The 25269-nt window shown below is 45.7% G+C and overlaps 1 protein-coding gene across 1 annotated transcript in view; it reads left to right on the forward strand.

The window, feature by feature from the left end:
* Positions 1-25269, forward strand: part of TMTC2 (transmembrane O-mannosyltransferase targeting cadherins 2) — a 318581-nt gene that overhangs the window by 253933 nt on the left and 39379 nt on the right. Inside the window, exons 10-11 of the mRNA XM_088453737.1 lie at positions 11476-11590; positions 22396-22459. Coding sequence (XP_088309863.1) covers positions 11476-11590; positions 22396-22459 — 179 coding nt within the window. The remainder of the gene's footprint in view (positions 1-11475; positions 11591-22395; positions 22460-25269) is intronic.

Genomic DNA, 25269 nt, shown 5'->3' on the forward strand with positions numbered 1-25269 from the left:
ATCAGATTTACAGCTGCACAGTGATGATTTGCTGCCTTGTGTTTATCTTATAGTACCATGGGCAGGGGCGTTTCAAGAGAGGAGGGGGCTCGTGTGCAGTCTCTGGGCCTGATTCAGAGCCGGACTCTCTGAATCAGGGCCCTCCTACCTGTTATTGGAGCGGCCTCCTGGCCGCTCGCATAGCTGTGGGTGACCATCCACAGCTTATGCGAGCAGCCAAAAAGATGGTCGCGATGGTCAAGACCATCGCGACCATCGAGCTTGCGACGAGACTCTGCGGTAGGGTCTCGCTGCCGCAAGCCCAGGAGTGCTTTTGGCTCTATCAGAGCCAAAAGCACTCCCACTGACATTACTAGTGATGTCGGTGGGGCCGGCCCCAGACGGTAGGCGTTCCCATGGGGGGCGTGCTGTCACTCACCATCGACAGCACGCCCCCTTTGGTGCGAGACCCATAGCGACGGCTTGGCCGTCGCTATTCGGGTCTTGCGCATGCGCACAACGGAGCTCCCTCCATCATGCGCATGCGCAGTAGGGCACCATCAACCCGCTTGCGAGCGCTCAGTGCTCGCGAGCGGGTCTGAATCAGGCCCTCTGTCTGGTCCCCCTCCACTTTTTCCAGTGGCCAGCAGCGCATTGAACGCAGCACCGCACCGGTAGACTCTGGGCACTAGAGTGTGCCCAGAGTCTACAGCGTGTGTGCAAGTCACCGGGAAAATGGCGCCATGGGCATTTTCCTGGTGTTTTCCCTATAGCGCATGTGCAAAACGAGGGGAAAATGGCCGTGGAGGCTATTTTCCAGGCGATTTTGACAGCGCTGATACCGTTGCCGACGTGGGACTCCGGCGGCTTAGTGGTAAGTGTTAAAAATTTCAGTGTGTGGCGTGCCCCCCCCCCCATGTGCCCCGCACATCCTGCACCCTTTATAGAAATACCCCTGGCCATGGGCAATATGTGTCGGATAATAAAACCACCCCAGTGACCAGCTTATTATACAGATGAGTTCTTAGTGCAATCACAGTGTCAGCTTCTTGCTAGGTTCATGTGGTATAGCCATAGCAAGATCTCAAGTGGGGTAGTGTGGTGTGGGGGTGTATGGCCCTGATTTATCAGTGGCAGCCTAACAGCTCAGTCACCACAATCACCTGGCCAATCGCCTTCATGGAGCAGAGCTGTTTTCGGTGTGATGGTGCGGCGGCCGTAATGCCAAACACTCTCCCGGCCTAGTCCCATTAGCTGCCTAGCACGACCCTTACACAGATGATTTGTAGTTTATCTTTAACTGCTCAGAGTCTGAGCAATAGAAGATAAACTACAAATCCCATGTGCCACTCTTATTCCTTCTCTGGCCAGCTGGCTGGGTGCCTCGGACTCTCAGGTGACCAATCCCTGCGTGGCTACTGGGTACAGGGAGAGTGGGGGGCCCTGGAGGAAGTTTTAGCCCCACAGCAGCCGCACCCCTTGCACCCATGGTAGTTAAACCACTGGATGCAGCCAAGTACAGTAAGACCATGGTGTTGGCATTTAGAAGTGAATTGAGTCACAATTGCCTGTTGGGGCCTGACTTGCACCCTAGTGTATATTGCGCATTGATGATGATGATGATGAGGGTTGCAGCCTGTGTCTGATTAGATCAGAAATTTCTCTAGTGCACCCGTTTATGAAAATACATTAAAACTGCTGCAACACTGTTTAAAAAGTCAAAAAGCACTGAACATGCGTTTTACACAAATAATGTATGGTGCATACTCTGTGAGGGAAGGCTCCACATAAGTTTCTAAGTGTTGCGGAAGGCGTGGCCTCGCCCCTTCAAAGAAAACCTAGGGAAAAAAAAGTAATTGTGGTACCATGAGCTGCTCAGCCAAGGACAAATCGGGGAGGGGGCACAGGCAAGGGTGTTTGCTGCGGGCCCCACTGCAGCCGAGCACACAGCAGCATGTGCGGGGCTGAGGAGAGAGTTTGCTGATAGATAAGAAGGAGGGGGTTGCGGACGGACCTGGACTCCCATAAGGCCCCTCCAAGAATCCCTGGTAATTGGTACCCACCACAACCCCCCCCCCTCAGCGCCCCTGCCTGACAGACGGGATCAGAATCAAAAGTGGGAAAAATTTAAATGGGAACATATGCGCAGTAATGATGGTGATAGTAACCATGAGGTGCAGCATAGAGAGTTATAAGGCTTGTATGAAGCAGGGAGTATTCAGGGCTCATGTAAAAAAGTTGAAGGCAAGGGAGTGACTTCCAGCATAGAGGAGCAGTACAAGAGAAATTTTGGATGTCGTCGTGAGAGGACATTATCAGAACGGAGACAAGGCAGCGAATGTTAAAGGAGGGGAGAGGGCAGGACTTAGCGACCGTTACAATGCGGCATACAGCACCAGCCAGCAAAGGGTGCCGCTAGGAACATAATTACTCCCTCACGGCAGCGCGCCCATAGAAGAGATAACTCGGAGCCTGGGGGACAGAAGAGGAAGGAAGTATCCCAGGGGCTCCGTCTCTACTCTACTTCTCCTTAGCAACAGCACACAGAACAGTGAATGAGACAGGACGGGGAAGGGGGCAAAGCAGTGAGTGATATGGGAAGGGGCACAATATGCTGCCTCTGCTTACCAATGGTAATGAGGTCAGTCCGGCCCTGAGTGTGAATTCACTCTGCTCAAACAGGTGTACGTTAATTCAGCATCAGCACCTTAATGAGGAAACCACTTACACATCTGAATCACTTTTCAGATATAGGGATTTATTTACTAAGCCTTGGAGAGAGCGAAAGTGGATTGAGATAAAGTACCAACCAATCAGCTCCGAACTGTCATTTTTTTAAACATAGCCTGTAAAGTGACAGCTAGGAGCTGATTGGTTGGTACTTTATCTCAGTCCATATTATCTCTCTCAAAGGCTTAGTACAATAGACCCCATAGTTACAGTCCATATAAGCTAATTGGTCAGCTAATGCCTCCCTATATTTATACATGCAATAATTGGGACACATTAAGATATTATTTGTGTGCTACTGTATATGTAATATCAGGCAGCATTTCCATGCATGCACAAACAACATATTCTATTTGCATCACAAAATGGTGAGACCAATAGCGAGTGTGCTCGATTTAGCGGAAGTTGCTCCAGACTATTTGTAATAGAAAAAAAATTGGTATTCAAAATGCAAAAGGTTATTTTTATTTTTAAATAGGAATAAACCTTTTTGCAGTTTACAGTTAACTCCCGTGTACATACATACAGGATTACAGACAATTATTTTCTCTGTTTCAAATTTGATTTGAATAATTTGTCGTCTTGGTAATCACAAGAAGCTGTTCTACCCTTATTTCAGCAGTTACTATAAAGTAGCATTGCCAAAGGCAATACAGAGAAAGCAGTATTTCCGAAATCAGCAGGAACTTAAAACACCAGGACCTTGACCACGGATTTGAAAGAAACTAATTTAGAATAAATTAATCAGTCTACCTCTTTAACTAAAATTGAGGCATGTTCTCCACACAGCATGCCATGTATTTGTGTGGCATTTTAGGGAGGACCACCCAATAGCTTAATTATGCACATAGTTCTAGCAGACCTACCTCCCAGCCACTTTAAACAGCTTTTTAGACTTGACTAAAGCATTGAAAGGAGAATTGATACTGTAAATTACAAAATGTTATTTGAGCACTTTAAAACATTAGCACAGATATGCCTACAATATTGAGATACTGTATTTACTATTTCAAATGTTTGGGACTGATGGTTTTCCAGAGAATTATTTTATTATGTAATTTGTGAACCAATACCTAACTACTAAATTAGGGGGTCTATTTATTAAAATGTGTCGATAAAGCTGATTTTCTATCAGTGCTATAGTGGCTGTAGAAAGTCACCTACTGCCGCAATGTACCACTAATATTCCATTGAGGCAGTTAAAATTGAAAGTATAAAAATGTTTTAAAAAGTAGTCAGAGAGCCACATAGAATTCCCGCTCTTTCGCGTAAATTATTATTATTCCCATCAGTTTTTCTGCTTCTGCCTTATTTATAGAATTGGAAAAGTAAATAAATAAAAAATGTGTGTGTGTGTGTGTGTGTATATATATATATATATATATATATATATATATATATATATATATATATATTACACACATACATACACACACGTGCACATATATAGAGAGAGAGAGATATAAGAGGGCACTCAATGTTTGTAGAAGAGGTCAATATTATTAATGTATTAGGACATAAGGAGTCAACGTTTTGGTCCTATATTGTGGACATTTTTCAAGACCTACGCAAATTTGAAATTAAGTTTAAACACATAAGCTGCATACACACGGAACGATTTTGTTACCAACGATTTTATGAACGATTATCTGTCAGATTTTTTAAAGTGTAATGAACGATTTTTTTTGAACTACAAACGATTTTTGTAACTTCACTTAATGAAAATCGTTCAGTTGGTCAGTCTGAATGAACTACAAATGGGAACGCGCATGAACGATAATCGTTCATCGTTATAACTTAGAACTGAACGATTTTATCAACGATTGAATGATAACGACGTCGTCATAGTTAAATCGTTCAGAAAATCGTTACGTGTGTATGCACCATTACAGTTTAGAGGTGTGTATGTACTTTCTGTATATGACATCACCTTTTAGTGCTTATTTTTACAAGTTAATTATTTAAAAGAAGGTTGAATAATTAAAAAGAGCACAATTGGTTACATATTGGTGTAAAATAAGGTTTTGTTTCCTTTTGCTTGCCACTTTGCTCATTTTGCTGTGTTTAGTATCAGTGCCTTAAAACAGCACAGTAACTTTTTAAATCTTTAACGGTCTACTGTTCTTTTTTGTTTGTTTGTTTGTTTGTTTGCCAGTGTGTTTTAAGTGAGCAGCAGCAAATAAATTACAGGTTGAGTCTCCCATATCCAAAATGTTTGGGACCAGGGGTATTTTGGATATCTGAATATTCCGTATTTTGGAATATTTGCATTTTATAATGAAAAATCTTGGGAATGGGACCATAATATACACACAAAATGCATTTATGTGTTAGATACACCTTATACACACAGCCTGCAGGTAATTTTATACTGTATTTTTGTATAATTTTGTCATCAAAAAAAGTTTGTGTACATACATGAAATTCATTTATGTTTCATATACACCTTATACACACAGCCTGAAGGTTATTTTATACTGTATTTTAATAATTTTGTGCTTTAAACAAAGTTTATGTACATTGAACCATCAGAAAGTAAAGGTTTCACTATCTCAGTCATGCTGAAAATATTCCGTATTTTGGAATATTTGGATATGGGAGACTCAACCTGTATAATAATTTCAATTTACAGTGACACACGAGTTCTGCAGATATCAGCCTTCCAATAAAACCGTTGTTGAGGCACTTACTATATAGTATATACTTTATGGAATATACTATTCCATCAGGCATTGTAAATAATGTGAAACCCATGTTATCTGCAAAAGGTTCGGTGGCTGTTTTCTGCTTTCATTTACTTGGATTCATTTGCTTTTAGATTTTACCGTATGTGTAGAACCAAAGTTTCTTAACAGTTCAGTGATTAAATATGGTAGCTCTAACTTTGTTTTTATTTCTCAGTGAATCTAAAATGTTGATGGAGATTGATTTATGGTCATCCACATCAAAGCAAAACTGTAATGTTATTATCCACTGAAAAAAATCTCTGAACCCTTCTAAACAAGGATTAGCTATGTTTGCAGTTGGCAGAAGTGGCATTTACTTGCATTGTTTTTACAAATAAATTGGCTCAATTTGATCTGCTAAGGCAGCTAAGAATTAATTCAGGAGTTTGAGATTTTTGTATATTTGAATATTAACTGACCTGGACTCCAGTGCAGCCAAAGAGACGCTCTCATTAAACAAACTCTGAATTTTTTTTTTTTTTAATAGAATGCTGTAGAATTCCCTGAAAATCAGGGAAGCCTGATGTGTACAAACACATAATGACATCTCTTTGTTTTCTGTTTAGAAATTTAAGAGTGGCAGCTCGATCAACAAGCAGTAATGCTCTGCCACATCAGATACAAATCTGCATATTGGTCTCGGGCACTAGATAACTTTGCATATTAGCCTTGACACTAGATATGTCTCTGCGCATTAGTTTTGGCACTAGATATGTCTCTGCGCATTAGTTTTGGCACTAGATATGGTTCTGCGCATTAGTTTTGGCACTAGATATGGTTCTGCGCATTAGTTTTGGCTCCAGAGAAGAATCTGCATATTTGTTATGGCATCAGCTAAGGATTTGCACATATTAGTCGTGGCACTAGATATGATTCTATGGAATGGGTATGATTCCCGTCAGCGGCAGCCCGACAGGAGCAGAGTGCGAAGCAGCGGAAGCCCGACAGCGCTGAAAATCCAGATCGTGGATAGGTAAGTATAGACTAACCTAACCCCCTTAACCCTCCTTAGGGGTGCCTAACCCTAACTTCCCCCCCAAGTGCCTAACCATAATCCCCCCTCTAAGTGCCTAACCCTAACCACCCCCTTCCCCGCTGCCTAAACCTAAGTCCCCCCTGGGGGTGCCTAACCCTAACCCTCCCCCTAGCCTAACCCTAACCCTCCCGGGGGGGTGCCTAACCCTAAGTCCCCCCCTGGGAGCCCTAAACCTAACCCTCCCCCCCGCGGCTGTCCGCTCGCGGCGCCCGGCATCACTACGATCGTGATGCCGGGCGCCTGTCTCCTGGCGTTGGGGAAATGCAGGCGTCTACATCTAGACGCCCGGCATTTCACCCATGCCGGGATAAGACAGTCGGGAAGCCGGCTGCCGGTATTTAGGCAGTCGGCTTCCTGATTGCGTCCCGATTCTACACATAAGTTTTAGTACCAGACAGTGGAGGATTTTACCTAGGGGCTTCAGGACTGCACCCCTCCAATAAAAGCTGCCACCTCCAGAGAGCCAGTTACAGTCCGTGACTGCACTGGCTACACTGTGACTGGCAGGTGACTACCTGCCAATCACACACAGGACAGGCAGTCCTAGAGGGAGGTGTTTTCTCCCCCTGGGACTGCCAGTCTTGGGCGCAAAAAGCAGAGAGCTTGTTTCCAGTGGGAAGTCACTTTCCTGCCATCCTGTCAGCCTTACCCGGCTTCTAGGGGCTGAAGCTGATGCAGTCACTAGAAGCATGGCTTGTGCGCATGTGGCGGTCTGCCGGTGTTTGTGCGAAGGCCCTGGCACCTGCCAGATTAACTGTGTATGTGTAATTGACCTGGCAGGCAGCGAGACATGGGCACTGCAGTCTGCAGTGTCCCAGTGCAGTCCAGTAGTCAGGACCAGGAAGAAGCACAGTGGGCAGCCCCCTCCTCAAGGTAGGTAAGAAACGCTACTGATGTCATATATGGCTCTGTACATTAGTTTTTGAAACAGACATAAGTCTGCACATTAGTTTTAGAACTAGATGTGTCTCTCCACATCATACTTGCCGACTGCCTAAATCTCCACCTCAGTATAATCCCGGAAAGGAGTTTCTGTTGACAATTTGGGGGTGGGACCAGACTGTATATGTCAGGCCATTCATAGGTCCGCGAGTAGGGGGCGGGACTAAATGACGCAATACACTTAATTTTAGCCCTGCCCTCTATATACGGACCACCCCAAAAATCTCCCCATCCTGCCCACTTCACTAGGAAGTGGGCGGGATGCGGGAGATATGCCTACTGTCGGGTTGTGGGGGGTTAACTGTCGGGTTGTGAGCCTCCCGCAGCTTTCGGGAGAGTAGGCAAGTATGCTCCACATTAATCACAGTATCATATATGGATTTGAACATTCATCTTGACATCAGACATGACACTGTATATTAGTATTGGCAAATAATATAGCTCTGCTCATTAGTTTGTGCCAGACATGGTTTTACACATTAGTCTTGGCCCCAGTTATGGCTCTGTATGTAGCTATGCATATTACTTGTATATTAGGTAATTATGGTTCCCAGTGGAGCTGGTTATGAATTGAAAGATCTACAGTAAAAAGGTAGACAATGTCTAGATAGACACCAGATGTTAGACAAGCAATAGGTCGACACACTAAATGTAGACATGTAAGAAGGTCGACATGAAAATGGTCAACGCATGGTTCTTTCTTTTTTATCTAACCCTAATCTTCACCCTAACCCTCCTCTTGGTGCCTAACGCTCCCTCCTGGTCCCTACCGTCGGAGTAGGTGCCTGACCCCAACCGTCCCTTCTAGTGCCTAACCCTCCCTCCTGCTGCCTAACCGTAGCCGTTGGGATAGGTGCTTAACCCTAACCGTTGGGGTAAGTGCCTAACCATAACCCTCCGGTAAGTGCCTAACCCTAAAAAAAATAAAAATAAATCATGTGTCGACCATTTTCACGTCGACATTTTGATCCTGTCGACCATTTGTACCTGTTGACCTTCTTACATGTTGACCTTTAATGTGTCAACCTTTTGTCCCTATTGGCTATCTAACATCTGGTGTCTATCAAGACATTGTCTACTGTTTTACTGTAGATCTTAAGACCGGATACCGTGGAGCCTGACTTGCTAGCTGTTTATTACACTGGAATGAAACTCAGAACTGCAAGTCAGTCACGTATTATAAGCAATGAGGTAACAGGAGAAAGGAACTATAACAATATGGTCAGTAATACACTAAGATACTTGTTTTCAAAGCATGTGCCCTTAATCCCTGTCATCCCACAAATAAATTAGAGCCTTGCTTTATTGGGTACACTTTGGGGAGGTAAGCACATTTTCTATTACTTGACATGAGGTTGCCTTGCAAATTTTTCTTTGCCACTGATTAGTTAGCAGGTAATTTATATTGCTTGTGTATACAAATAGATATTTAGCCCTAGTCCTGTCACGCTTCCAGATGAGACACAGTGGATCTACTTTTGACTTTTCACATTACTACTTTTTATCTGTTATTTAACTTTATTGTACTCACTGAGTATTGGTCACATAGTGCAGTTTCAAACACGATATTGGAAAATTGCTCCATTTTAGCTTCACATATAACCATACTTGCCTACTTTTGAAAAAGCATTTCAGGGAGATTATGAAAGCAACACCTATGAACACAGTGTTAAAGTGAGCGTGTACTGCTGCATATGAGAGGCGTGTCATAAAATTGATTTACTTACAAATGTAAATGAGCCCCAAAGCAGTTAGTAAGATCTACTTGGTGAGGAAAACACACTGATACTTTTCAGAAAATGCATGTAGCCATAGTGGTCACTGTGCCTTATAACCAATACAGGGAAATTATACTTATGATCCCATTTAAATGTATGGGATCTTTGTTTTTTTTTTTGCATACAACAGCTTCATAATGGGGGTAAGGTGCAATCAGGGAGATTGCTAGACTCTTCAGGTAGTCAGGGAGATTGCTACTATTTCAGGGACTCTCCCTGACAATCAGGGAGAGTTGGCAAGTATGTAATATAACCCAAACATAGAATGCTGAGCAGCTCAATCTGACTACTTTTACCACCATGTGTGTAGCCAGAATAAATGAGGATATTGACACTTGATTGTAAAATTATGAGACAAAAATTAAAGGTTTCTGTTGTGTTCTATGACCAATTATTACTACAGTGAGGCTTATTGACACAATTTGCATCATTATGGAACGTGCCTGCCCACTGCCAGTAAACCGATGTCACCGAGAATTTCCTACTCCCTCTGGAGTTTGTGAGATCTCCCAATAATCTTGAAGTCTCTGTGATGTGTTGAGAGAGTAGGCACTAGTATTCCATCAATAACTACATCTCCGAATAGTACATTGCTTACCATAGTTCAGTTAATCATTGAAATAAAATTCTGTAGAAGCTACTGTGTAAGCAGTGGCTGTGCTAAAATATGCAGTAGCCACAGGAGGCGTCTTAAGTAAAATTGCTCCCACTGCTGGCTTCCCTGATCCGATGCTGCATCTGAAGATGCAGCCATCTGATCAACTGCATGACCATCAGACACCTGAGTAGCCCCCAGGTTATTCAGGATGTCCAGGAAAATCACGTTGCCGGGGCGGTAAAGCTACCTCCAAGGCTTCACCATGCCCAAATAATGGGGAAGACGCAGCCATCTTCTGGAATTCTCCGTATCTCCAGCATTCGGTACACTGTGAGCATCATTGTAGCCCCAAGTCTGCACATTCATAGTGCAGCCCTCTGCACATACACAGATCTAAAATCACCGGGTTTATGTAGATCTCTGATTTAGGTCCAATATCCGGAACATGGTCAAAGAAAAGATCAGTGGTGTTGAGGCAGTGCATATGATAGGGACACCACCAGGGACAGCTGGGAGCACCATGATGAAAAGTTACAGGTCCTAATACTTTAAAGGGGTGACCCATCAGTGCGCATACCCACGCCCCATCACCAGGGCCATCTCTTCCATTGGGCTTGTTGGTCAGTTGCCCAAGGGCCCGAAACTTGAAGGACCCCACCAACCCGCCCCCCTGCAGCCCGGTCACTTGGTAAATTTGTTGTGATATTTTTATAAGCCAGCCACTTGTGCACTGTATTCTGATCTAACCTCCCCCACCCTATTCCCCCCCCCTCCTACCGGTGACGAGCACTCACCTCAGTCCCAGCTTCACTTCATTCGCCGGCTTCAGACAGAGTCTCTCTGCATGTGTGGAGGTCTGATGGGCATGCAGGAGGGTGTAATTAAAATGTTTTTCCTGTGAATGGATGGATGGGTAGGGGCCCCAGTGCATTGCTTTGCCCAGGGCCCACACTGCTGTTAAAACAACCCTGCCCATCACACATATCAGGCCCACAAAGCTGTTGTGTGATAATGAAGAGTTATGGTCACATGATATTGGGGGGAGTGGCTACCTCTCTTTGGCCGGCCCTGGGTACTTTGTACCTGCCCCTCTCGGCACCCCAGGGGGAAGCCTGAGTTTACTTGGCACCAATAAAAAAAATTGGTCACTTCTATTTAAACAGACTACACTCTCCTCGCCACAGTATAACACAATACTACTACATTAGAGAGAGGGATATTAAATATATGTATTACAGGTAATAATACTTTCTCTGGGGTTCTCTGAAAAGTTATTTTAACTAGAAAATATCTAAACAGTATGAAGTTAGGGAATTCCTATTAAATGTAATCCCCTTCTGTCAGGCAAGAGTTATCACTGAGAAACAGATACCTCTCATAGTGCCAGCTCTATGACAGCTTGGACCGGTGGGTTCACAGAATAAGTGAGACTGAGGAGAAATAATAAAACCTGTTCCTCCTTGCTGTTTGCAGAGGTAGATTTAATGCCCCATTATACATATTTGCAGTGACTGTTGGCTTGAACACTGTTTTATAATTCTCGTGTATGAAAACGCCTGTCATTTATCCCTATTTCCATATAAAATACTGTTATAACCATTCTTCCAGAATGCTGTTGTTTTGTCTCTATCACATAATTCAATATTAATATTGTTTGACATAAGAATATATGCATTGCTATTGCAGGCCAATTCCTGCTGGAAGAAGGACGTGTCCTGGAAGCCGCAGAGATGGCAAAGAAAGCTGCCGAATTGGACGGCTCTGAGTTCGATGTTGTTTTCAATGCAGCTCACATGCTCAGGTAAATAGAATATAGCATTTCCCCGACTGCTCTTCTGCCACGAGATCATACTGTATGTAGCAATTATGTGACTGGTAGTCATTTTCTCTTTGGAAACGCTCTCTATATCAATACACCAGTAACATACATTCACACAGCCTGCACAGCATGGTGATATCTTGCATTCCTGTGGTATTTTGAATATGAAAGCTTTATCTCTGTGGCTGCTATAGGCAACGCCATATTTTTCCTGTGCATGGGTTTCATAAATGTCATTCATGGTGTTGGTGCTCCTGGGAAAGAGAAGTGCAATGTGGCTGAAAGTGAATGTGTGGCTTAATAAAAAGGGGAAACATTTAATACTTCCCAACCTTGTGGTAAATTGTCTTCTGTAATTGAAGATGTGAGTGGATGAAGGTGTTACGTAACAGTTTCTTAAAAACTGATTTGTTTTAATAGATGAAGATGTTATATCCTAGGCATCATAGTAACAATGCTATTTTAAATGTTGATAGTCTATTTACTGATATATTTTGTGGATCATAGTGTTCTGTCCAAATTCTTAAGTTCTAATATTTTATCTTTAACTATAAACATCTCAGTTTCTTCTAAACGTAACATAACTCCTTCATCCACTCGCCTCTTCAATTTTAAATATGTATTGTACTATGCTGTTTAAAAACGGCTAAAACCTGGGAATGGGTGTGGTGTAATAGAGCTACCAGATGTTAGACAGGCAATAGGTCGACAGGGACAAAAGGTTGAAAGGTAAAATGGTCGACATGAAAATGGTTGACACAAAAAAATATAGTCGATACATTATTTGTTTTGTTTTCTAACCCTAATCTCCTACCCTAACCCTCCCCTTGGAGCTTAACCACAACCCTCCCTCCTGGTACCTAACCCTAACTGTCCCTTCTAATGCCTAACCCTAACCATCAGGGTAAGTGCCTAACCATAACCATCAGGGTAAGTGCCTAACCATCAGGGTAAGTGCCTAACCATAACCATCAGGGTAAGTGCCTAACCATCAGGGTAAGTGCCTAACCCTAACCATCAGGGTAAGTGCCTAACCCTAACCATCAGGGTAAGTGCCTAACCCTAACCATCAGGGTAAGTGCCTAACCCTAACCATCAGGGTAAGTGCCTAACCCTAACCATCAGGGTAAGTGCCTAACCCTAACCATCAGGGTAAGTGCCTAACCCTAACCATCAGGGTAAGTGCCTAACCATCAGGGTAAGTGCCTAACCCTAACCATCAGGGTAAGTGCCTAACCCTAACCATCAGGGTAAGTGCCTAACCCTAACCATCAGGGTAAGTGCCAACCCTAACCTAACCCTAAAAAACAAAAAAGTTGACCATTTGCGTCTCGACCATTTCCATGTCGACCTTTTAGAGTGTCGATCTTTTGTCCCTGACGACCTATTGTCTGTCTAACATCTGGTGTCTACCTAAATATTGGAAAAAGGTGGGGGGGGGGGGGGCTGGGCTACACATCCTATTTTCAACATAATAAGAGGTGCTGAGACCTGTAGTTCTAATGCAGAAAAAAGAGGGGAATGCAGATGCATACTCTAAGCACCAAGAATACTAAATATCAAAATATATATAATAAACTATCAATTTACATGGTTTTCTATTGAGGCCCTTAGTACATGTTAGGCCAAAGATGTTTGCCCACCAACCACGTCACGGTGACCTCATCAGGTGGGTCCCTAACATCCCTAATTACTGACACATTATATAAATTTATCTAGGACTTACCATAATATAGTTCCCATTACATGTGTGTACTGCAATGCAAGGACCAATACTTATTAAAATCACCTGGGGCAGGTAGGAGGTGTGCTAGCCCAAGAGAAGGAGTCTCACCTTCAAGTGTACCTTAACTACACACACACATAGGAAAAAATGGGGGGGGGGGGCTGGGCTACACATCCTAATTTAAACATAAACATTGTCAACCTTTTTCATGTAGATCATGAAGATCCTGTATAGTCCGGCATCCCCTGAGAATAGGGTCCCTTTTCTTTGTATATATGTAATGAGAGAAATGTCTGAATGTGACAGTGAAGTATTGTACAAGCTCATCATTCCAGAAGTCATATGACTTTTTAGGGATTAGCAATATACAACATTAGATTTACCCCATACTCTGCTAAACTTTGAGGAGCCCCACAGAGGAAAAGTAGGTCACCTTGCTGCATCCCACCCACTTCCTAGTGAAATGGACAGGGATGCAATGACGCAATTCTCATAGAATCACTACATCTTGGCCTCATTCTCTCTTCACGGGCCTACAATTTATGCCACTATGCTTCTAGAGGGTGAGATCTAATGATAAGAAGCACCCAGCCACACTTCCTCAGTGATTAGCTGCATGTCCCTTACGGGTATGATTTACTGTGATAGAAGTGTTTTCTAGCATTGATTCATGCCCTACAGTAGCTAGTAAAACATACAGTATGCAGTTATTTCAGCAGATACTCACCCTCACCTCATCTCTGCTCGGTCTCACCAGGCACATGTTCCTTGATAATTGATAAACCTCTGATTGCCAAGAAAGCGCAACACGAGATGTAACTAAAAATATCTGGGCCATATAGCAGTTGTTGTTGGGTACTCTATGCCTTCAACAAAATCATGCATAAGATTTGCTGATGATCAGAATGCTTCAGATGTAGCTACCCAATGAATAAAATGCAGGGCTTGCAAAAGAAGCGAGTAACTACCAGGTCTCTGCAGTTTTTGCACAGAGCTCTTCTTTTAGTCTTCTTGCATACTGAAATGTAATTAATTTCTCTAACCTTATATACATGTATATTCCTCATTTCATCATTATGCATCCTGTGATTTACATTAAGCTTTAAAATGGTTCTATTTTCTAATTAAATAGTTTAATAGAAATAATGTTAGTTATAATAAAAATTTAATTAAGTCTCTGTTAACAAGTGCATAGTTTTTCTCCTGACTTTTGCAGTGTCAGAACTGTTCCGCTGGTTGGCTGGTGTCACATGGGAACAATTGAATGCTGTATTTTTCCAGCAGAACAATGAGTGTTCTGAAGTTGCCAGTGGTTCCCATCATGACACATTATTGTCATAGGGGATACACTTTTCTTATGTGACAGGAGAATGCTCCAGCTCTTAAGAGACTGCATCTATGGCTTCATTGTAATTAATGCTAATTTTGTGAGTACAGATGTGTCTTCATACATCTAGCCTCCTTGAGCATTAAATAGCCATTCTAGTCGCACTATGCTGTGGTATGACTCGGTAGCGCAGAGCATCAGTCTGTGCAACTTTTTGCCTGGAAATGCATCTTATTCGCAAAGCGATGCTTATTGGACGCACAATCCGCTTCTGCTGATTAAAATGATATGCGGCATGCCTGTGTTCTGTGTGCGATTACGAGTGTAATTGCATGCGAAACGTTACTTTACCGCAATCACAAACCGCATATCATTTTAATCAGCAGAAGCTGCTTGTGCTACATATTCAAATTGCTGTGCGTATAAGACCCATATGAAGGTAAAAAGTTGCCCGAAAATACCCTCAGTGCTACAGAGTCACACTGCTCTCACGCATTGTGTAACGCGATTTGTAGCGCACGGAGGATAGATGGATGTGGACACAACTGTATTTAAGATATTATTTTAACAAATATATTACACTCATTGTAAGTGGCAAAATCTGAGTTTGCTATGAAGCTTGTACCTCTTCGAATTCTGGATGGGATTGTAGAACCCATGTACCCAATTATACAGCTACAGTAGTAAGTTTTTAAACAAATTTTTACCACATACTACGAATGATTTAATGTGTTACACATAAGTGTGCTGTATGACTGGAATAACATTATTCGATGTGATAGGAAATCATTTGTGATTAATGCTTAGTTTCTTTTTATGTGGTCAGTAAAAGAAGTAATTCTTTCTTTACCAGTCATGATGCCGATCACTTTGTGGTTCCGCAGGACATATTTTGTCTATTGGGATTATTTTTGCTTCTTATGTGTCATATTTGTGGTATTCCCTTATACCCACAATAAAGTTAAATATCTCACCATTGAGTTACATTAACTTCATGCACTTGCAGGAATAATAATTAAATCCATAAAATTATGTTTATACCAATTAGTGCATCACTTTATTATCAATTCTTCCATACTTTGTTGGCATTGTGGTGAATCACAACACCAGCCTGTGGCTGAAAAGACATGTTGACCAGAGAGCCACCAACAGCCCATTTATATGCTAATGGAATGTTTTGGAGTTCTGAATAAAATCAGATTTGAATGGAATGACTGTATATAAACTAGCCGTCCCTTTCATCCCATTTACTGGAAGTGATTACTTTTCCAAAAACAATCCAAGTTAGCTATATTGTTTTTTGTTTGATTTATAAAAGTCTGCTGTATGTTATTCATTATTTTCCACATGCATGTTTGTTGATTCTTCTACTAAGGAAAAACTGCAGCACTGTGCATTTGTGTCACCCATTCACAACATGAAACATGGTACCATGTTGAAGAGATTAACATTACCCTCAATCTGCAGAGCTATAGAGCAGACATTTCCATAAACCCAATGCGTGGCATGCATGTATATGTGTATTGAGTATTTCTACTTCAGGGTCCATAGGGTATCCACAGGATACCTTGGGGTATAGGTGTGACGTCAGTCGCAGGGCACCAAAGAGTTAAGCTTTCAGCCTCCCAGGATGCACTAGGTCCCCCTCCTATACCCCGCCCCCGAGCCAAGGCACCTCAGTTTAGTTTGGTGCCCGGCCGGAGTCGGGTGCACCTGTTGGAGTGGGGGCTAGAAGAGCCCCTGAAGCTTTTTCTTCATGCAGCGGTGGCTGCACATCTGGATGAGCAGCATGGACAGTCAGTCCTGACGTCCATGCTGTCTTCCCTACACCCCGCCGGTACCAGAACGCCGGTACTGATCCGGGGATGCTGGTGGGCATCTGGGGTCACAGCTAGCGGTGACCCCAGATGTTCCGGACCATGGCCGGATTCAAGGGGGACAGAGGTAAGCAGCGGGGTCCCGCGGTGGGTCCCCGCTGATCACATGGTCCTAAGTCCCCAGGCAGGGGGCTCCCTGGGGACTGGCTGCAGCGTGGAGCCAGGCGACCAACCTGCGCTTCCACTACCCCCTGGGACAGCGGACCGCAGCAGAGCGGTAGCGCTGCGGCGTCCCAGGGCTTAAATGCATGCCAGGGGAGCGCGCCTTCCCTGTCTCACAGCCGGCGCCTCCCCCGCTGCACACAGCCCTCTCTGCACTGTGCTGACTGGCCCTGTGTCAGCGCTCCTCCCCCAGGCCAGCCTTCTCTCTGCTCCTCGGCGGCCATCTTTTCAGAAGCATGGTGAACGCTGCTGGAAGCCTGCATTGGACGCATCGTGGTCTGGGTCCCCCCGCATACCTCTCCTCCGCTGTGGTCAGGTCTGTGTATGCAGCGCTGTGTCCTACCAGGCCCTGTGTCTGTGTAGTTGAGTGATCAGTGCTGTTAGTGCAGGAATTGATTTTCTTTGCATTGTATGTGACTGTGCTAGCGCTGCTGCCTGTAACTTTTCTTCTCAAGACTGTCAGCTTTATTACTGTCCCTGTTCTTTCTGCTAAGCCCTTGCGGTGCGGTGCTGCAGGGTGGTCTCTCGCCTATTTAATATATAATTGGTGAGAGGGGTCACATACGTGGTGCCATCATGTCTGAAAGTGATTTTCCCCTCCGGCTACAGTGTACCACGTGTAAAGTACCGTTAGCGGAGGGGGAGGGTAGCGCGGAGGGCCTTTGCCGGCAGTGTTTGTCCATGGCGTGGCCTCTTACGGTTACAGCACCGGTACAGGAGCCGCCCTGGGCTTGTTTCGCTCAGGCGCTAACAGCTTTAGTGGGCCAGTTAGCTCCGCAGCCCGCGTTTACTCCGATGGGTTTGTCCCAGCAGTCTGTGGTGTCGTCACCCATGCAGGGTTTCCCACGACAATTGGTGGTACCCCACAGTCTCCCTATTTCCCCGCTCCCGGTTTCTCAGGAGCCAGCGTGGGTTAACTCCCTGACGAGTTCTGTACAGCACTTGTCGGATGTGTTGCAAGGGAAGTCTGTGATGCGGCCTCATAAACGGCCGGTGGCATCTCTGTCCGCTCCTTATGAGGATGACGAAGGGACGTCTGATCAGGAACCTCTCCATACTAAGGACGCTGATGCTAAGTCCAAAGTATATATTCCTGGACTTATTTGGGCGGTCCGCACAGCCTTGGTGATTGAGGACGAAGTTCCCCCAGCGGCTAAGTCTAAGTATGCCTTTTTCAAAGACGTGAAGGGCGATGCCACAGTCTTTCCTCTTTCGGGTCAGTTGGTGGACCATTTAGAGGAGGCGTGGAAACAGCCTGGCAAAAGATACCAGCCGCAGCGACGCCTGGCGGTGGCTTATCCGTTCGCGGATAATTATTTTGCTAAGTGGGAATCCCCTCCACAGGTGGATTCTCACGTGACCCGTCTTGTCCTTAGTGCCACATTGCCGATGCCATCCATGTCCTCCCTTAAGGATGCTACAGACCGCAAGGTGGAAATCTGCCTGAAGTCCGCTTATTCCCTTGCGGGGGGGGGGCAGCACGGCCGGCTATGGCCATTTGCTAGGTTGCCAGAGCGATGGAGCGCTGGGCGGATTCATTAGAGGCTTCTTTTGATTCCGACTGTCCGGCCGAACAGGCGGAGTTGATTGGCAATCTCCGTGATTCGGCCACCTACATCAACGAGGCGGCTCTAGACATTAGTACTCTGGTGTCTAGAATTTCTTCAGCAGCGGTAGCTGCTCGTCGCACCTTGTGGCTGCGATCCTGGAAGGCGGACGCAGATTCCAAGAAGGGTCTGCAAGCCTTGCCGTTTACCGGAGAAGTTCTCTTCGGTCCGGATCTGGATAAGATTGTGCCCACGCTGGCGGCAGCCAAATCGGCTTGTCTCCCGTCGGCCGCTGCTCCTTCTGGTTCTGGACCATCGTCCTTTCGGTCATCTAGGGCCCAGGGCAGGCCCAAACCACAGTCGTTTCCTCGACAGGCTGGCCCTAAGAAATCGGTCAAGCCCCGGAAGCAGGCATGGAGTACCAGACGTCCGGCCCCCAAGCCAGATGACAAGCCTGCGGCCTGACGGTCCGGGCCTCCCTTTGGGGGATCCCAGGGTGGGAGGCCGCCTGCTACAGTTCGCCCAGTGTTGGTCGACCACTACGACAGACACTTGGGTTCTGGAGGTGGTTTCCCACGGATACGCCCTCTCCTTCCGGCACAGACCCCCGGCTCGCTTCTTCACCACGGGTCTCCCATCAGACCGGAACAAGGCTACGGAGCTGCGGAAGGTATTGCACACTATGCTCCAGGCTGGAGTTATAGTGGCTGTTCCATTCTCCCAGAGGGGCCAGGGTTTCTATTCAAATCTATTTTTGGTACAGAAACCCAATGGGTCATATCGTCCGATTCTCAACCTCAAAGCACTCAACAAGTCTTTGCGGGTCCCGAAGTTTCGGATGGAGACCCTACGGTCCATCATTCTGGCGCTGGAACCTGGGGACTACTTGGTGTCATTGGACATACAGGACGCTTACCTGCATGTCCCTATTCTTTTGCGCCATCAACAGTTCCTCAGGTTTGCAATCCGCAGCGACCACTTCCAGTTTCGGGCGTTACCTTTTGGCCTGGCAACAGCACCACGTGTTTTCACCAAGGTGATGGCGGTCATGGCGGCTTCTCTGCGGCTGCAGGGAGTCCGCATGTTGCCGTATTTGGACGACCTGTTATTGGTGGCAGGATCTCCAGAGCTCCTGTTGCGCCACTTGGACCTGACCATTGCACTGCTGCAACGGCACGGCTGGCTAATCAACTGGCAGAAGTCCACTCTAATCCCGTCTCGAAGGATTCTGCATCTTGGAGCCTTATTGGACTCGGGACAGCAAAGGATCTTCGTGACGGAGGACAAGATCTCTGCTTTACAGTCAAGGGTGCGCAGTTGCCTGCACAGCCGCCGGGTGTCCTTACACTCGGAGATGAGGTTACTGGGCTCCATGGTGTCGGTGTTCGACATGGTGGAATACGCCCAGTTTCACTCCAGACCTCTGCAGCACCTGATCCTGTCCAAGTGGAACGGGCGGACTCAGTCTCTGAAGTCCCAGATGATTGTGCTCACCCAGGAGGTTCGCCTGTCCCTTGCGTGGTGGTTTCAGACGACCCACCTCAACAAGGGACGTCCGTTCTGGGTTCCAAATTGGGTCCTGTTGACAACGGACGCCAGTCTTCGGGGCTGGGGAGCAGTTTCGGGTCCACACTTGTTCCAGGGCAGGTGGACGCCGACAGAAGCGGAGCTTCCAATAAATATCTTGGAACTCTGTGCGGTCTTCAATGCTCTCCAGCAGGCACAGCGGTTTCTCCAGGGTCGCCCGGTGCAGGTCCAGTCGGACAACGCTACCACCGTGGCCTACATAAACAGGCAAGGAGGAACTCGCAGTCGGGCGGCTCTCGTAGAGGTCTCTCGGATCCTGGTTTGGGCGGAGCGCAATCTTCCGGCCATATCAGCGGTCTTCATCCCGGGAGTGCTAAATTGGGAGGCGGACTTTCTAAGTCGCCAGGACGTTCATCCGGGGGAATGGTCCCTGCACCCGGACGTTTTTCAACTACTGGTGGACAGGTGGGGTCTTCCAGAAATCGACCTCATGGCGTCCCGGCACAACAACAAGTTGCCGGTGTACGGGTCTCGCACAAGAGACGAAGGGGCGTCTCTGGTGGATGCTCTGTCCGTCCGGTGGACGTTCCGGTTCGCATACCTGTTCCCTCCGGTCTCCCTTCTTCCACGGGTAATCCGGAAATTCAAACAGGAAGGAGTGACGCTCCTGTTGATAGCTCCCGCGTGGCCCAGACGGCACTGGTTCTCAGACCTTCAGGGTCTGTCCGTGGACAGTCCTCTGCGGTTGCCGCTACGACCGGACCTTCTGTCTCAGGGTCCTTGCCTTCACCCGGACCTGACTCGGCTGTCTTTGACGGCGTGGCTGTTGAGACGGCCATGCTGAGGTCCCGGGGGGTTTCCAGCTCTGTGGTGCGTACCATGTTACGAGCTCGGAAACCGTCTTCCGCGAGGATATACCATCGCGTGTGGCATACGTTCTTCCAGTGGTGTCGACCGAGAGGTTATGCACCGCGGGAGTTTCGTCTGTCTCGGATTCTCGCCTTCCTGCAAGCGGGACTAGATCATGGGCTTCGCCTTGCTTCTTTGAAGGTACAGGTTTCGGCCCTATCTGTCTGGTTTCACCGTAGGATTGCTACAATCCCGGATGTGCGCACCTTTATGCAGGGTGTTCTCCGCATTCAGCCGCCCTTTGTTCCACCTGTGGCGCCTTGGGATTTGGCTGTGGTCCTGAGGGCTCTCCAAGGACCGCCGTTTGAACCACTGGGCTCAGTGGATCTTAAATGGCTAACAGCTAAGACTGTTTTCCTTCTGGCCATTGCTTCGGCCAGACGTGTTTCTGAGTTAGGGGCTCTTTCTTGTAGACCCCCTTTCTTGGTTTTTTATGGGAACAGGGCAGTGCTCCGCACTCGGCCCGAGTTTCTTCCCAAAGTTGTTTCCCAGTTTCATGTTAACGAGGAAATAGTTGTTCCGGCCTTTAACTCACCGGGTCTTTCCGTGGGTGAGGCCTCTTTGGATGTTGTGCGGGCCTTAAGGACTTATGTTGACCGCACTTCTTCGTTTAGGAAGTCGGACGCTTTGTTTGTCCTCTATGGCTTCCGTAAAAAGGGTTGGCCTGCTTCAAAGCAAACTTTGGCAGCCTGGATCCGTATGGCTATTTCTGAAGCTTATCTTCATGAAGGCCTACCGGTCCCTCCTTCTCTGAAGGCTCATTCCACTAGGTCGGTGGGTCCTTCGTGGGCAGCTCGACGTGGTGCCTCGGCAGTTCAGATCTGCAAGGCTGCTACGTGGTCTTCTGTCCATACCTTCGTGAGGTATTACAGGTTTGACACCTTCGCCTCTCAGGATGCTTCCTTCGGGCAGCGGATTCTCCTTTCTGCACAGGAGCGTCCCCACCCTTAAAGGATACTGCTTTGGGACGTCCCCAAGGTATCCTGTGGATACCCTATGGACCCTGAAGTAGAAAATATAAGATATGGTAAGAACTTACCCTTGTTATCTCTATTTCTACGAAGTCCATAGGGTTCCACAGGACTCCCGCCCTGTCGCACCTGTGCTGCAGATGGGCTTTGCTCTGGTCACCGGTTTTCCGTCTCCCTCTGGTGAGAATGTGATTCTTGTATGTGTCCAGATCTTTGTTCTCTCTCTTCCTTCTCCTCCTCCGGCCTATGGCTTGGTAACTAACTGAGGTGCCTTGGCCCGGGGGCGGGGTATAGGAGGGGGACCTAGTGCATCCTGGGAGGCTGAAAGCTTAACTCTTTGGTGCCCTGCGACTGACGTCACACCTATACCCCAAGGTATCCTGTGGAACCCTATGGACTTCGTAGAAATAGAGATAACAAGGGTAAGTTCTTACCATATCTCATATTTTTGTCATACAGTATGCTGCTGTGTAGAGAAGAATAATACAGTTCACCTTCTAATACGAGATATTAAAATATACATATATGTTTAGGTTTAATTTGTATTTAAAGTTGCAATAAAATAAAACTGGAAACAAATTCTCCAGTGATTGTGTTCCTATGTGACAAACATACTGTATATGTCTTATTATTGTAGCTTAAATTAGCATTTTCCATTGTGCAACCCAGAAAAGTATTGTACACTTTCATTCTATTATATTATTGTTTATCAATTGAATATTTTTGGTCTTTCCTTTTCAGGCAAGCCAGTCTGAATGAAGCAGCAGAAACATACTACAAATTGGCAGCGGGACTGCGGCCAAATGTAAGTGCAGATGCTTTACCCCATGGTGACTTAGACACGTGTACTGTATAGCGCACACATACTGTATTACACGGCGCTTTACAGAGAATATTTTGTAATTCACATTATTCGATATTTACCGACATTCTGGCAGCAGAAGGTGTGGGGGTGGCTGAAGTGGGCAGTGCAGGGGCATGCCAGCGCGGATTCGTTATCGCAGCCCCTCCCCCTGCTATAAAATACAGATATTACAGGCATTATAAAGCAGGGGGCAGGGCAGCGATGATGCAATTCAGCGCGAATCATGTCATCGTACCCTTGGACTGCCCACTTTCATATGAAGGTTCCAGGGGACACGGGGGGGGGGGGGCAGCAGCCATTACGGGGGACTTGCCTACTCTTGCGGGTGGCCTGGAGCGGTACCCCGGCAGTCGAGAGAGAGAGAGTGGGCAAGTATGCATTAGTCCCTGCCCCAGTAGACTATTCCCTATCACAGGGATGGAGAGCCACCTGCCCGGGGGCCGTATAAGACCCTCGGAATCATTTGGTCTGGCCCTCTGAGCTTATTTCTGCTAGCCTCATCTGGGTAGCATGGTGCCTAGAATGGCACCCTGCAGCCAGAATCTATGCAGCAGTGCCGCCTGGAGCATCCTTAGGATGCTTCAGACTGTCACACCGCTGCCCTTACAGCTCCCCGGAGCATCCCGAGGATGCTCTGGGCATTGCTGTAATCACCGGCACCGGAATCACCCGATTTGATAAACAGGTGCAAAATGTAATGCTCTAAGTTTCAAGGCTGTTGCAACCCCTTCATCAGGAACAAGAATACAAAAGAGAGAAAACGGTGCTTACCTTTATACCCTCATCGGAGAGTAAGTGTAGAGAGGCAAAAGATCATATGTAGTGGGAATATATATAAAAAATGTGCAAATAGCAAACTGTAAATGTCAGCTCAGATAGCATATCATGAGAGGTCATTGGTGCTTGCTATGTGCCTGTCTGCAAGTAGGACTAATAAATCTATGTAGTTAAAATCCCATGTAATTTTCATGGACCTAGCATGTAAGATGCCAGAAAACATAGTGTTCCTGTCAATAAAAAATTTCAAACAAATTAAATTTTATCAGTCAATTAAAGATCTCAGTAAGTGAAATCAATCAAAAGAGTACTGGTTAAAACAGTATACATGCATATGTGTGGGAAAATGTGATTAAAAGGACAAAGCAAAGCATAATGACAAAAACCATGATGTTATTGAGATTAATATGTACATACATTATAGCGTAATTGGTACTTAGAATGCTATTAATAGCCTAGATATTAATTTAGCTCAGGGTCTGTGTTTAAACATGTTGGTGTCAGTGTCTTCAGTTTATATATTACTTTAGTCTCAGCCTGGTTATTGGTGTACATATTGTCACTAATGTTTCCTGAAACCCTAAGAATACTAGATTGGAGGTGCCACTGTTGTGATGGATTGTGGGAGAGACTGAATAGCTAATCCAATTTTTATATTCTGTGTGTGTTCATAAATTCTAAGTTTTAATTTCCTAATTGTTCTGCCTATATTTTGCAGGCTACAATGTCATTCTAAAACAGTGGTCAGGGAACAGGGGTAAATTACCCCACATGGGGTAAAAATGAAATTCCTGGGGGCAAGGGACGGACAGCCGGGCATGCATATGAATCATTCTATATAATATAGAATGATTCATATGCATGCCCGGCTGTGCCGCAGGGAGGCTCTAAGCCGGATGCCCACTGAGATGTTATTACCAGTGGGCGCCCGGCTCCTTCCCTGCAGCGCCGCGTTAGCCGGAGGCTGGAGTTCTCTTTTGAACTCAGGCTTCCGGCTCTCTCCATGCGCACTATAGTTCCGAGGAGCAGCCAGGCGGATAGGACGGTGGCGGATGCAGGAGCAAGGATTAAGGTGTCTTTTTTTTTTTGTACAAGCGGCACTACTACAGGGGCATAACTATGGGGGGCACTACTACAGGGGCATTATATGGGGGCACTACTATATGATTTCCTTCCTTTCAAATCAAAGGGGTAACGTCGGCATATCTAAATATATTTTGGGGTAAAAGGTAAAAAAAAGTTCCCTGACCCCTATTCTAACACATAGATGACAACCTTACTAACACAGGAAATTCTGTCATCTAGCTCAAATATATCATTGGTTGCACCAGATCTTAAATGCTGTACACATTTAGCGGAAGTGTATGTGGCTGTGCAGCAGTTTTTTCAATGGTAAAAAAAATTATATTCAGTTTGTCCTTGCAGCGGAGATGAGAGGAAGGAAATAATTTAGTAGATTTTGTCTTAAATTTGATGATTTACTGTATTTGACTTTCTTTGTCATTGCGGAAAATCTTGTTTAATTAGAAAAACAAGTGTGCCTTCTGTATGATAGATGTGAATGTCTGTAAGAATTGTGGGAACAGTGCAATGAATGGTATGAAGTGGTTATCTGGGAATATTTTATCCATACTGTTTTATGGAGGTAATGAAGTTTTGTTATGATATGGAAGGCTATGAACTAATTTCTGCCACAGGTTCATAGGCCACACAACACAACTTGAGAAATATGTTGCCCGTCTCATGTTCCACCCTTTCAGCCTCCACCACTGACAACACCAACACCCATTTACACTTTAGGCTAGTGTCACTTCACCTGGAAAATGCCAGATCTTGGAACCAGGAATTACCCTTTCCCTTCCTGGTCACCTACTGTAGACCCTGTTCTCTTCTACATTAGACATAGTTCTTTCCCTCATCTCTACACTTACCGTCCTGACCAGGCTCTATCTACAACTCCTCCTTTACAGTAA

This window comes from Taudactylus pleione, unplaced genomic scaffold (assembly GCF_031769625.1).
Source record: "Taudactylus pleione unplaced genomic scaffold, aTauple2 ptg000040l, whole genome shotgun sequence".
Classification (NCBI taxonomy): domain Eukaryota; kingdom Metazoa; phylum Chordata; class Amphibia; order Anura; family Myobatrachidae; genus Taudactylus; species Taudactylus pleione.